The following is a 14,426-nucleotide window of genomic DNA, read 5'->3' on the forward strand; positions in this document are numbered from 1 at the left end:
GGCAGCTATCAATGATTCTCTCTCATCACTGATGTTTCTATCTCTCTCTGTCCCTCCCTTCCTCTCTGAAAACAATAAAAATATATTAAAAATATTTATAATTTGCCTTCTTCCATTTGGTAGGAAGCCATTTCCCCTACACTAAAAATAAAGCTTTCTATGGTACTCTCTGTACAAGTAGTATGTCTTTAGAGTCTTAAAAATGTTCTTTCTATAGGACCAGAAAAGGATTCTTAAGAGCATCAAATAATGTTTTGGTCCTATCACTGTAAGAACTATTTTAAAGAATCTTAGTAACAAAGACAAATGATAATAGAAAACCTTACACACTCACTGAGGTTTGAAGTTGAACAAAACAAAGGTACAAATTGTTCCATCTATCCTTTACCACTCAAGAAAACAAGATTGCATATTATTAGCTAAAATTCATATTTTAGCAACATCTACAAAAATTGTTAATATTCTAATTCACATAAAGAGAAAAGAATAACCTCAAATTTATGTTATCTGCATTTTATTAAGGAAGCTCTTCCTTTCTCTTAGTTTGTACCAGTGTTTCTAGTACAAAATTACCTTCATTATTAGGAAAAGCCACTTATTCCATCAGGGAAAAATAAAGCCTAGGCTTAGACTTTGGACAGCTATTAATTGCAAAAGAAAAAATTTAGAAAATAGCATACTTTAAATGCAATGCTATAATGAAAATATATAAATTTATAGCAAGTAGCAAAAGTAGATTTATAGCTGTGAGTACATGAAACAGAGTTTATTCTTATAGTATTATTTATTATTGTATTATTTTCCATATGAACTGTAAACCTATTTTGCCCCACCTTGTATTAATTAAATCTTAAATAATATTCAATTCTATATGAGTGTACAAATCAAATATCTTCATTCTTGAAGAATCTCAGACAACAGATAGCACAACTGAGTAACAGTTGTATATTCTCATTTTTGCTAAATAATCTGATTATAGAAAGGTCATTTGAAATGAATACATTCCAAACCATCTATATATAAACAGAAAGGACCAACATTTCTAAACTGAGCAACATTAAAACAAGGTATTTCAGTCAAATTTAAACCAAACATAGTTTTAAATAGCAGACAGCATAAAACATAACATTGCTGACCCCCATTTGAACCAAAATTTCAAAATTTTGGGTTATTTATTTCTTCAAGTTATAGGTTGTTTCTTACCAAATTCATAATCCTTTGATATTTTCTTAAAACAGATTAAATTTGCTTCCTTCCCTCAGGGAAATGCCAGACTACAGTGATATCTAAGAAATATGATTAAATTAGTTTAATTACTTTATGTCAACTTGATAAGTCACTGCTCTTTAATGCAAAAACTGCCACTTGTAATTAATGACTTCGTATTGCTTTAATTGATCAAATGTCTCAAACGTATAAAACATTGAAAGAAGTTCTGTATATCTTACAGCAATTCAGTGGAGAAGTCTTGTCCCAGGGGTATGTAAATCTGAAGTACAAGAAACCTCTGGATCAGTCCAACTAGAATGAGAGGGGGAAAAGATACATTCACATGTCCAAACCATTTATATGTGCATATAAACAAACACAATTGAAGGCCACCAACAAGCTTAAGCTTTTAGTATTTCAGTAATATAAAGAACTGCAATAGCAGTGCCCATGCATTACAACATCATTATTAAAGCAAAACATTGATGAAAAATCAAATCAAACTCTAACAACAAATGTTGTCTTTTAAAGTCCCATCTGTAGGTTTGGTAAAATTTTTATGAAAATTTAAAAAATAATTTTTTATTTACTATTTTTAATAGTTTAGGAGAGAATGTACACATAAAACTGCATTCAATAGAGACATATAAAACTGAACTATAGATTCCCATCAAGGCAGCCATAAAGGCTTGGAGCAATTATTTTTATTCACTGATAGTTTTAAGTGTACTAAACAACTTAATAAAAAAAAATAGACCAAGAAAAGCAATTCTTACTGAAGGTTTGATGAGCCATATCTAGTTTATATGGTTTTAAACATAGTGTCCACATTGAGATGGATGGAGAAACATATTTTCATTTATAATACCTTTTGTTAATTTAACACACTTTTAATTAATCTAATGCTCATAAATTAAGAACTGATAACTTTTATTCCCCACCACCGGCTTCATCTTTATTAAAAAAATATTTGGAGAAATACCAATCCCTTGGCACTTTTGATAGGTGAAGCCTATAACTGCTTCAAAATCAATTAATTTCAGATTACCTCTTCAGATTCATTCACTTAATTCCTTCCCTCTTAGGCTTTGAACTTCTGCTTAATCTCTCAATTATGATACCCTTAATGGATGTTTTAGTATCACTACTTTTCAAAACATAACTTTTAGGAACTTTTTTCCTGATATGGGACTTTGGGTAGAATATGGAAATGTTTTGATTTATCTGACCTTTCTTACAACTCTCACAGTACTGGCTAATGCATGGATAAAAGAAGGCAACTGGTCTAAAATGCATGTTATTTTCTATTTATTCTAACTTAGTAGGCTTAACAAATTTAAGTATTTTAAAGTAATAATACATGTTTATATAGTCTATATAAAGACATTCTGGGTTATAATTCTAGGTAAACTGTTTAACAACATTTCTGAACAACCTGAAATTTAGTTTCTAAAAACTAAATATGCCCAGTATTTTTAAATCAAACAAACAGGATAACTTTTGCTTAAAACACTAAGTGGCCAGGTGACTCAGTTGGTTAGAGCATCACCCTGTACACCAAAAGGTTGAGGGTTCAATTCCCAGGCAGGGCCCATCCGGGAGGCAACTGATCGATGCTTCTCTCTCACATTGATCTTTCTCTTTCTCTCTCTCCCCCTTCCTCTCTCTCTAAAAATAAAAACATATCCTCAGGTGAGGATTAAAACAAACAAACAACAAAAACGCAAAGCTTATAAACTGACCAGAGACCTATTTGTAGAGTAAGCAATATAATAAAAATAGGGAATTACATGCTCTGACCTTAGAAAATTCATCAGGAACCAGATTCTACCATATTTATGGGAAAAGCCAGTAAGGCAACTAGGGTCCTGGACTACAAAACCAAAATAAGATACCAAAATGAGGCCAACTTATTGTTAATCAACAACTCATTAATTAACAACTCATTGTTAATCAATCTCTCTCTTGCAGCTTCCACTGATTGGCCCTTGGGTATTTTTCTACTGCCCAAGGTCTCTGTAAATAGAGCTGAGGGAGCACCAGGATAAATGAAATGCAGTCTTTTCAAAAGGTCCCTAATATATGTCACAAATCTCACTGAATCAGCACTGTTCTTTTCAAACACAAAGAGCTACACATACAGGGCATTTTTGTATGAACATTTTTAGATATGAAAGACACTTGCCCTCAAAAAAAGAAACCTTTATAATGCAACTTTCTCACATATAGAGAAGCCCTAGTTTCCAAAAGTCTCCACTTCTAAGATTAAAAGAAGTATGACAATACGATATGGTGATGATCGAACAAAGAAAAAAGTACTTTAATAACGTTTGACATACACTGATCCTGTGTGTTAGAATAGCTATATAAATTCTATAGTAATATTTTTTTTCTAGTAGCCTAGTAAATTCAAATGGACTCTTCATGTCTACATTATAGTTAAAATTACTATAAGTAATGCTGAATGTGGAACTGCTTAGTCAAAAAATGCCCATTATGCACATAAAATTCATAAAAATGTAGTTTTTATTGAAATATGCAGTTTTCTACAGTTTTATAATCTATTCTTGCCTGAGACAAACTACCTCTATTTTTAAGAGGTCAGGTCCTTTTTTCTTTTGAATATTTTAGAAACAAATTTAACTGGTAAAATACCATTAGATGTTTAAACACTGGTGTTCCAGTTGTTTCCTTATAGAAAATGACAGCTGTACACCTCATATACAAGGAGTTGGGACTAGTCATCCTTTAGGAGTGACCTGGTAAGTCATGCTGAAACCATTCACTGGTTCCAATCACAGCCCTGGCATAAACAGCACTGACCTGTACCTCTCCACTTCAATACAGATGACAGGAAACAGTTATGCCTTCATTACGGGTTATTCCACATCCCTTGGGCAAATGAGAAAACCTGTCTGGGCCCTTTTACTTTTCATGTGTAAAACTGGATCAATAATTTAGAGTTATAAATTATAGGCTTATTTATATGGCTTAAATTAGATCTATTCAATAAAGATTGAACGCCTACTATGTCTAAGACAGTGCTGAAGTTTTTGTAGTGAGTAAGATAGACAAGGTCTCTGACCCCTTAGAATTTATTGTCTAGTTCCATGAAGGAGAAGGTCAGGGTGCTGTGAAAGCATATAATCATGGGTTCTTAGAGGGAAAGGGACGATGAATGAAGATTTTCTTGAAGAAATGACATTGGAATTCAGCTAGGAACACATTTTACAGGGAAAGGGAATATTCTATCATGTGATGAAAAAGGTGTATTTAAAGGCCTAACAGGCAGATAGGAAAGTCAGCAGGTGAAAAGCAGCAGGAGATAAGCCTGGCAAATAGCTAGGAACTCAATCATTCAGGGCCTTGAAGGCCATGTGAAGGGTTTAGGTCAGTGATGGCGAACCTATGACACGCGAACTCATTTTTTTGGTTGATTTTTCTTTGTTAAATGGCATTTGAATATATAAAGTAAATATCAAAAATATAAGTCTTTGCTTTACTATGGTTGAAAATATCAAAAAATTTCTATATGTGACACAGCACCAGAGTTAAGTTAGGGTTTTTCAAAATGCTGACACGCCGAGCTCAAATGGTTCGCCATCACTGGTATAGGTCATCCTAAAATCAATGGGAAGCTACTCATATATTCACTAATTTATTCAACAAAGTTACTAGATGTCTACTATGGTGCCAGACACTGTTTCAGGTGAACAAAATAGACTAAATTTCTGTGCTGGTGGCAGTTACTTTCTGGTAATGGTGAGAAAAATAAATAAATAAATAAATAAATAGCATGTTAAATGGTGGTAAGAACTATTGGAAGAAGCCGAGCATGGTAAAAACTATCAAAAGTGCAGGAAGGATCCAAAGCACAGGTCAGGGTTAAGGCCTGAAGAAGGGGAGTCTGGGAAAATGAAGCTCTAGGCCAGTGATGGCGAACCTATGACACACGTGTCAGAGGTGACACGCAAACTCATTTTTTTGGTTGATTTTTCTTTGTTAAATGGCATTTAAATATATAAAATAAATATAAAAAATATAAGTCTTTGTTTTACTATGGTTGCAAATATCAAAAAATTTCTATATGTGACACGGCACCAGAGTTAAGTTAGGGTTTTGCAAAATGCTGACACGCCGAGCTCAAAAGGTTCGCCATCACGGTGCTGTCCTCTCCTCTGTTTTTACTCTTTTTACCCCCAGTAGGGAGTGTGCAGGAGGCAGCTGGTCGATGTTTCTCTCTCATCGATGTTTCTAATTCTCTATCCCTCTTCCTTCCTATCTGTAAAAAATCAATAAAATATATATTTTTAAAAAAATGCTGACACACTGAGCTCAAAACGTTCGCCATCACTGCTCTAGGCAGAGGATACAGCTTGAGCACAGGTGCTAGGGTGATAAGGTACCAGGCTATGTTTGAAAACAGCAAGGAGACCTGTATAGTTGCAGCAGAGTGAACTAGGGAAAGAATTATAGGAGACAGGGTCAGGGAGTTAAGAGGGCACCAATCCTGCAGGGCCCTATAGATCTTTGGTTTTTACTCTGAGAGAGATGGGACATTTTAGCAGGGGAGTGCCTTACATTGACAAGTATAGCTCTAGCCACTAAATTGACAACAGAAGGCAAGTCAGAAACAGGGAGGCCAATTAGAAGTCTACTGCAGTATTCCAAGCATGAGATAATGGTGGCTTGGACCAGGGTGGTAGCATTAGAGGGTGGCAAGAAGCAGTCAGAGAATGACTCTAACTTAAACAGAGAACCAATAAGATCTTCCTAATGGACTGAATGAAGAGAAAAAAAATACCAGGCTAATTTAAGAGTTTTTGTTTGAACAACTGAAAAGACAAGTTACTAACAACTGAGATGGGGTTGTGTGCAAGAGGAGGAGGAGGAATTTCTAGGGAAAAGCTTGTCCAAGTGGAAATGTCAAGTAAGCAACTGAAAATACAAGTTGGAAGTTTGAGAGAGAAGTCTGAGCTGGAAATCCAAGCTTGAATAAGACAGACATGGTATAAACAAGGGAGTAAATGTAAACAGAGGGTCAGGGACTAGACACAGGCGCACTGCAACATTAAGTTGGGTTAGGGAGAAGAGGAAGAACCATGAAAGGAAACTAAGAGAGAAGACCAGAGAATCAGGAAGAAAACTAGCAGTGGGCATCCTGGAAGATGAATGAAGAACATATATCAAGGAGGAGGGTGTCAACCTGGTCAAATGCTGCTGAGATGATAAGCAAAATGAGGGCTGATAACTGGCCGACGGATTCAGGAATAGAGATCACTAGTGACTCTGACAAGAGCACTATCAGTAGAGTGGTAAGGTCAGTGCCATTGAAAGGTTTTAAACAGAGGAATTTATAATGAGATTTATTTTAAAAAGAACATCAAAGTGCGGGCAGGGGGAGGTTTGGGGAGCACCTCATAAAGATAACTTCACCCTCCAGAGCAGCTGAAACTTGGATTAACACAGGGCTTCAGGGATGCTGGTCCCCAGACATGGCACTGGGCTGGGACACCACAGGCAGAGAAAAAATGGTTTCAAAGCTGAGCCTCACACAGAAAGTCCCAGTCCCATAGGGGCATCCTATATAATAAAATCCTAATATGCAAATCCACCAAATGGCAGAACGACCGGTGAAACGACCAGTGAAAGGACCGGTCGTTATGATGCACACTGACCACCAGTGGGCAGACGTTCAATGCAGGAGCTGCCCCCAGCCCCCAGCCCGCAGGCCTCAGGTCAGCCAAGGCAGGTGCCAGGGAGGGCCCCCCAATCACCCCACCGGTCGTCCTGCAGAGGGAGATGACCAGAGGGAGGAGCTTGGCGGCAGTGGCGGGGGGTGGGGCCAGCGAGCGGGCGGCGCCAGGCCGTCCAAGGCGGGTGCCAGTGGGGGAGGGGCCCTCCCCGATCACCCTAGTTGCCCCCAAAATTGGCCTGATCACTGGCCAGGCCTAGGGACCCTATCCATGCACAAATTTCATGCATCAGGCCTCTAGTCTATATAACAAGTACCAGGGTGAAGAGCAGCGTGGACTTACTGACTTATCTGGCTAATGATTTACTCAAGTCTCCTTATCAAGGGAAGCTGGTTACATTTAGAAATTATAACCTAAATTGTTATAGTTTGTTTATGTGACAAATTTAACAAACTTATTAAACACCAACTATATACAATACATTAGGCAGGGGTATAAAATAGATGATGCAAGATTCCTACACTGGAGAAGTGTACAATCTAATAATTAATATCACTTCATTTGATAAGATGCTAAGTAAAAATAAATAAAACAAAACCAAAAAACACTCTGACATATTGAGAGATACTCAAGTGTAATTCAGAAATAGTACTATTTAAAATGAAAAGTTAAACATACTTAATTTCATTATTAAACTTTCTTCAGAAGCACCTAATATAGTAGAAAACACAAAATGGGGTATCTAATTTCAAATCTGTATAAATAAAGTGAATATTTACTCTTAAAATAGAAATATATAATGGTAACTGAACTAAATTTAGAAATGGTAATTGAAAGCCAATTCTCTATTCAAGGCATAACATTTAATTTAAATTTAACCATAACAACTTCACACAGAAGGTCATTTTATAGAAGCAAAAATAACTATAAAGCTGTTATCAAAAATTACAAATAATCTTAAAGGCATTAGTACAAAAATTACAAATAATTAATCTTACAGACTGTATAAACTGTTTCATTTGTTACAGTGTTGCACATCCTACAGAAGAGCCAGATTAATTTTTAATTACAGGGCATTGTACAAAAAACACATTAAAAGATTCTTCCGTTTCTTCCAATTAAAACTATCATCTTTCCATTTAAAAAGCAATTATAACAAGTTAAAAATTCCTAAAAATTTTTTTTAGATAAAAGTAGGAAAAGGGAGGTGGTAGAGGGATTAAGAAAAAACTAAAAAAAAAAAAAAAAGTAGGAAAGGGAGCTTGTCTTTAGACACTGAACCTTTGGTAGAGGAGAAATTTTTCAGAGCCAACTGAGAAAGGTTACAAGGAGTGGTTTGATTTTGTCAATAACATGATTATGTACATTGATGCTGAGGGCATCACATGGAAGTACAGGCCAACAATAAGAAAAAAACAACAAAAGAACACTGGATTACGTTAAGTTATGTTTCTGCAAATCAAATATATCTCTCTCACAAAGACAATATCCTTAAAAAAAGATGAAACATGTCTCCTGTAAGAATAACCAAGTTTCAGACACATTTCCCTGGCTCATCTTAGTTTATCTCATGTATATGTATAAATTTTTGTAAGAATGAAAAATACTCTATTAAAAGAAAAGGAACTGGCCCTGGCCGATTTGGCTCAGTGGATAGAGCGTAGCCCTACGGACTGAAGGTTCCCAGATTCAATTCCAGTCAAGGGCACATACCTGGGTTGCAGGCTCGATCTCCAGTAGGGGGCATGCAGGAGGCAGCCGATCAATGATTCTCTCTCATCATCATTGATGTTTCTCTCCCTCTCCCTTCCTCTTTGAAATCAATAAAAATATACTAAAAAAAAAAAAAAAAAGGAACTGTGAGGAAATCATGATTTGTAAAATTGTAGTAAATTAATAAAAATTATTTTAACAATGATTATTCCTTCTCTTTGAGTTTCTGCTTTTTATTTTATTTTAGAAAGAAACACTGGCAAACCATTTTAAAGTTAACCATCTTCCATCTATAACTTCTATGGCTTGGCTTATGTCTCAGAACTCTAAAATATGCATGTAGTAGCTTGAAATGGTAGATAAAGCACAGAGTATATGAAAATTTAGAAAACTGAATTAAAATGAGAAAAATCAGGTACCAAGAACAGTCTTTTCATAGTATCTGGTACACAGTAGTATTCAATAAATGTTTTTAATGAATGAACGAAGAAAGAAATGATGAATGTAAAAAGTAACTGGCTACTTATATTTACTAAATTACCTAAAATCTATGGTTAAAACATAGGACAAAGTTGATGAAAATCTGAATAATCATTTTGAAAAATTCTATTTCTTAAATCACATCAGTTTACTCAAAGCCTAATTTGGTGGCAGAGCCTCAAATTTTAACCCCAGTTTTGCCAATAACGGCTTCTGATCCTAAATGTAGGTGATCTCTTAGGGTTTCTTCTGCTTTAGAATGCTGACTCTAATTTCCAAAGTAAGAAAGAATTGAAATATACTCCTTGGGCTTTTGTTAAAGCACATGCTAATATCTATATTTATTAGATATTAATATTTTTAAAGGTATATGAGTTGATATGTCACTAAATAGCGCCTTCTATTGTATTTTACATAATTGTTTTCTAACAAATTAATTTCCTATAATTTAGGAACTCCTGAGTTTATTTCATAGCTTAGTCTTAACTACCTGATTTCTTGATAAGGAACCAACCTCAGTGTGCTTATCTATAAAAGAGCTACAGTGAGGATTAAAAGAGTTAAATGTGAAATGCTTAGGAAGTCAGGCACACAGTAAATGCTCAATAAATACCATTACTATTACAACTAATGGTCATTAAGTAACTCTTTAAATCTTAAAAATACTGGTAGATTTCTAGTAAACAGTGAAGCAGAATATTAAAAAACAAAAAAAAAAAAAAACCTGGCATAAGGTTACTTTCTAAATTTAAAAAAAAAAATCTTATCAGGTTCATGTCAACAGGTGCCAACAAAAAAAACCTGGCATAAGGTTACTTTCTAAATTAAAAAAAAAATCTTATCAGGTTCATGTCAACAGGTGCCAGTAAAAGTCAAACTAATGTATGTGTATGAGACTTAAAGGCATAATTTCAAGCATCAAATGTTAAGTTTCAAGATTAAAAATCTTACTTACGGATTTGCTTATTCTCCTTTGGTAACTGAATTTTGTTTGTCTGACTGCTGCCTTCCAGGACAAACACAAAACTTTTCACTTCTTTATCAAACTCCTATAGAACAAAAATGAAAACAGTGGTAATTGAAAAGTACTAGTATTTTGTTTGGCTTCTATTATAAAATTAGAGCTAAAAACTCACAAGAAACAAGTCCCAGATTCAAATGACTTAAAAGTAGACTTAGGCCTTGATACTCTCGCCCTAAGACTTGCTGGGAACTAGAATACAGAAGCCACACTAAGCCACTTGGCAAATTCTCTATTATATCAAGTAGACACTCTTCCTCCAAACGATAAAAAGTTCTCCAAGCTTAGGGATTCTCAAGTAACTAATTTTGAGTTTCCAGAGTTTATTTCTCTTCCTCTCCTTTAATCTGTGTGTTTCTGTCTAGCAGCACAAGCTGACATCACTTCTGTTACAGTATAATAAATCATCTAACCTTTGCTGCATCCAGTCTGAAAGGTCTTTGGTCTTTGGCCATGGCTCATACAGAATTAATCATTGCCTTTTAAGAAAAACTAGTGCTCCAACTTGAAGTTCCATATCATTTACTTAACATCAGTACAAACTAAAGTGCTACAGTTAATTAAAGTGACCTAAAAAACTAAGGTTGAAGAAACAGAAAACAAACAAACAAACATGAATCAAAGTGGTAATGTAAATGGTTATATTTTTATAAACCAAATTCCCAATCTTTTGAGTATAAAAGATCTTTTTCACATTAAAATAATTCACAGATCCTCCCACTCTCCCATTTTGTATTAAGAAATGCATTGTGTCTAATAGCTGCTAAGAATTAAGTAACATTTTAATAAATTTATATTATGCCTATCACAATAGCATCTCCTATGTATTTGTGGGGTTTTTTAATCTTTATTTTTTATTTTATTTTTTAAATAAATCTTTATGTTGAAATTATTACACATATTCCTCCTTTGTCCCCCCATTGACCCCTTCTAACCCACCCTGGCCCCCATTCCAGGCCTTCACCACCCTACTGTCTGGGTCCATGGGTTATGTATATATGCATACAAGTTCTTTATTTGATCTCTTCCCACCCACCACTGCCTTTCCTCTGAGATGCATCAGTCTGTTCCATGCTTCTGTGTCTCTGGATCTATTTTGTTCATCAGTTTATTTTGTTCATTAGATTCCACATATGAATGAGATCATGTGATACTTGTCTTTCTCCTGTGTATTTGAAATGAATATACATACATCTAGTGTATTATTTATTCCACAAGTTGAACAAACACGTAAAACCTTTCACCAGTTTACCAAAATCTTCAAAGTGGTCCGTAAGTCCTTGCGTAGTCTGATCCCTGCCCAGTTTTTCCAACCCCATCTTCTACCTTGTCCTCTCTCCTGTCTGCATCCTAGCCTTCATAGCTTTCTTGCAGTTTCCTAAAAATTCTAAGCTCTCTTTTGACACAGGACTTCGTGCATGCTTTTTTTTAATCTTTATTTTTAATTTTATTTTTAAAATAAATCTTTATGTTGAAATTATTACACATCTTCCTCCTTTGTCCCCCCCATTGACCCCTTCTAACCCACCCCAGCCCCCACTCCAGGCCTTCACCACCCTACTGCCTGGGTCCATGGGTTATGTATATATGCATACAAGTCCTTTATTTGATCTCTTCCCACCCACCACTGCCTTCCCTCTGAGATTCATCAGTCTGTTCCATGCTTCTATGTCTCTGGATCTATTTTGTTCATCAGTTTATTTTGTTCATTAGATTCCACATATGAATGAGATCATGTGATACTTGTCTTTCTCCTGTGTATTTGAAATGAATATACATACATCTAGTGTATTATTTATTCCACAAGTTGAACAAACACGTAAAACCTTTCACCAGTTTACCAAAATCTTCAAAGTGGTCCGTAAGTCCTTGCGTAGTCTGATCCCTGCCCAGTTTTTCCAACCCCATCTCCTATCTTGTCCTCTCTCCTGTCTGCATCCTAGCCTTCGTAGCTTTCTTGCAGTTTCCTAAAAATTCTAAGCTCTCTTCTGACACAGGACTTCGTGCATGCTTTTCCCTTTGCCTGAAATACTCTGCTTTCCACCAGCCCTACCCAGTGCCTAGTTAGCTCTTAGAGATCAAATGGCATTTCCTTGGGAAGGCTTTCCTAATTTCCCTGGTATATACCTTCACAGCATCATTTATCTCTCATTCATAGTAAGAGCTGTATAATTGTGAGCAAGTCGCTTACCCTCTCCATGCCTCAGTCTATAAAAGGAGCATAAATATAACTATCTCACAAGGCTATTGTACAGATTACGTATGTAATGTACTTGATGCTATGCTTGGTAAACAGTCAGCACTCAATTAATAGTTTTAAAAAGTTACGCATAGAACTGAGTCCTTAGAAAGGCATTTTCCTCTCCAGTATACAGGAGAGAAGAGAAAAAGAAGATAGGGATGGATATAGGTTTTTAGATCTAGAGGCAGCAAGCCGAGGTAGTTTCTACCTGATGGCATTGGTTTTTCCAGTGAAATGGGGTGTGGCCTGGTGAGTGAGTGAGGAGGACCTATCTGGGTGTGGATTGGGGATGGGGATAGGGAGTTGGTGGTTGGAAACCTGAAGAAAATTGAGAAAATTATTTTAAAGACTATGAGAACTTTCTGGGATATTCAGGATAAATTTATAGCATCATCAATCTAAGAGGCTGTAGATATTTTCTCCAAAGGTACCGAGAAGCCGGATGCAGACAGATAACTGGGAATTCAGAAAGGGTCAGTGTTTCCTAGGCAGGCATGATGGAAGGACAAGAAGCAAGGGCATTCAAGGTCTTGACCGGGCCTTGATTGAAATCATGGACTATGGATTCTGGGCTAGAGAGAAAAGGAAGTGAAGACAGAGAAAATACACAAATAAAACTAAACACTGGGGAAAGTAGATGTCCTAAAAGTCTCAATTAGGTTGAAGAACAAATATAGTGGGAATAACTAGGCAAGCAGCTTTAAGAACTGAAGATTGGGGCCGGAAGAGATGTCGTGATATCTCACTTAGTAAATTTCAGAGTCTGCAGTTTATGGTGATGAGGTACTGGGCATGACAGAGGGCATGTACAGCAAAGTAGAGTGGGATAGGTCATTAGAAATGAAGGAATCAAGGAAATGAGGCCCTTGCCAGGAAGCTCAGTTGGTTAGAGTGTCATCCCCATACACCAAGGTTTGATCCCCAGTCAGGGCACATACAAGAATCAATCAGTTGAATGTATAAATAAGTGGATCAACAAACTGATGTTTCTTTCTCTGTCTCTCTCTCTAAAAATCAATCAGTAAGTTAAAAATTAAAAGAAACTGAGAAGCTAAGGGTTTGGAGAGATTTTCCTCACAGATACTGAAGTTACTTAAACAGCAGGACTTGGTGTTCAGAGAAGGGCTGTGAGCTGCATGCCTAACTCTTAAACAAGTGAGGAGCGCTGTCTGGGAGGACTGCAGCCCACAATGTCATGAGAAGATTTTGGGGTGCATGAATAGGAAAAGCAGTTCTGAAATCTGACTGAGCCCTTTTTGTTATAAACAGTCACTCTCATTTCTTTCCATGTTTTAGGTGGCTCTAATTTCTCACACTTACTTTCCAAATCACAGATGGACTTCCAAGGATCTTCCACTTTGCTCCAGGATTTTTTCCCTGAGCACTAAATATTTCAACAAATGCACCTCCCTAGAAAACAAAAATGAAGTATTTACATTACAGTGAAAGACAATGCTAAGGAGAAGATACTACCCATCACATGGCCTACAACCACTGTTCAGGCTTCTGTCAGGTAAGCAGATCTGGGAGAAAACTTTATACCTAGATTGTATCTAGCAACAGCAGCTCTGATTTGAGTCACCTCTGATTAATAGAAATTTTAAGAAAATTTTTAAAGCAGGATAAATATTAAATGAATTGTGCCATACAACCTTATGATATCTTAGTGTAAGGTTCATTTATTTGACATGTATAGCTCATGCTTACAGAACATGCTATTCAACCCAGACTAATAAATTCTGATAATTATCTTTTTAGTCATACTGGCCTGAGCTCTAATATCAGCTTTGCCATTTATTAACTACCCGACCTTGGAGTTACTTAACTTCTTGATTCTTCATCTGTAAAATGGATTGTCGGATTACACAGGATAGTAAATATAAACCATCAAGTACAATACCTTGCACATAGCAAAGCTCAACAGTGCCAGTAAAAACTGTTCAAAAAAGGGCATGTTAATAATTTAGTCTGGTCGATAAAAAGTTTGGGAGGGAGTGAAGAAAAGAATGATTCTTATTTTGAGCATTTCTGTAAATCTTTTTACATCGGGTGGGCAAAAGTAGAT

The 14,426-nt window shown here is 35.9% G+C and overlaps 1 protein-coding gene across 9 annotated transcripts in view; it reads right to left on the minus strand.

The window, feature by feature from the left end:
- The window catches only part of LOC102261779 (chromosome unknown open reading frame, human C3orf67), a 218,853-nt gene that overhangs the window by 197,497 nt on the left and 6,930 nt on the right, over positions 1-14,426 (minus strand). For 7 of the 9 annotated variants that reach the window (XM_014541379.1, XM_005868425.2, XM_014541384.1 and 4 more), the window contains exons 2-4: positions 13,682-13,771; positions 10,054-10,147; positions 1,449-1,521 (exon numbers count right to left, since the gene is read on the minus strand). In XM_014541379.1, the coding sequence (XP_014396865.1) occupies positions 1,449-1,521; positions 10,054-10,147; positions 13,682-13,771 (257 nt within the window). Of the gene's footprint in view, positions 1-1,448; positions 1,522-10,053; positions 10,148-13,681; positions 13,772-14,426 lie in introns of those variants that run through there. The other 2 variants (XM_014541382.1, XM_014541381.1) reach the window with 2 other exon arrangements.

This window comes from Myotis brandtii, unplaced genomic scaffold (genome assembly GCF_000412655.1).
Source record: "Myotis brandtii unplaced genomic scaffold, ASM41265v1 scaffold268, whole genome shotgun sequence".
Classification (NCBI taxonomy): Eukaryota; Metazoa; Chordata; class Mammalia; order Chiroptera; family Vespertilionidae; genus Myotis; species Myotis brandtii.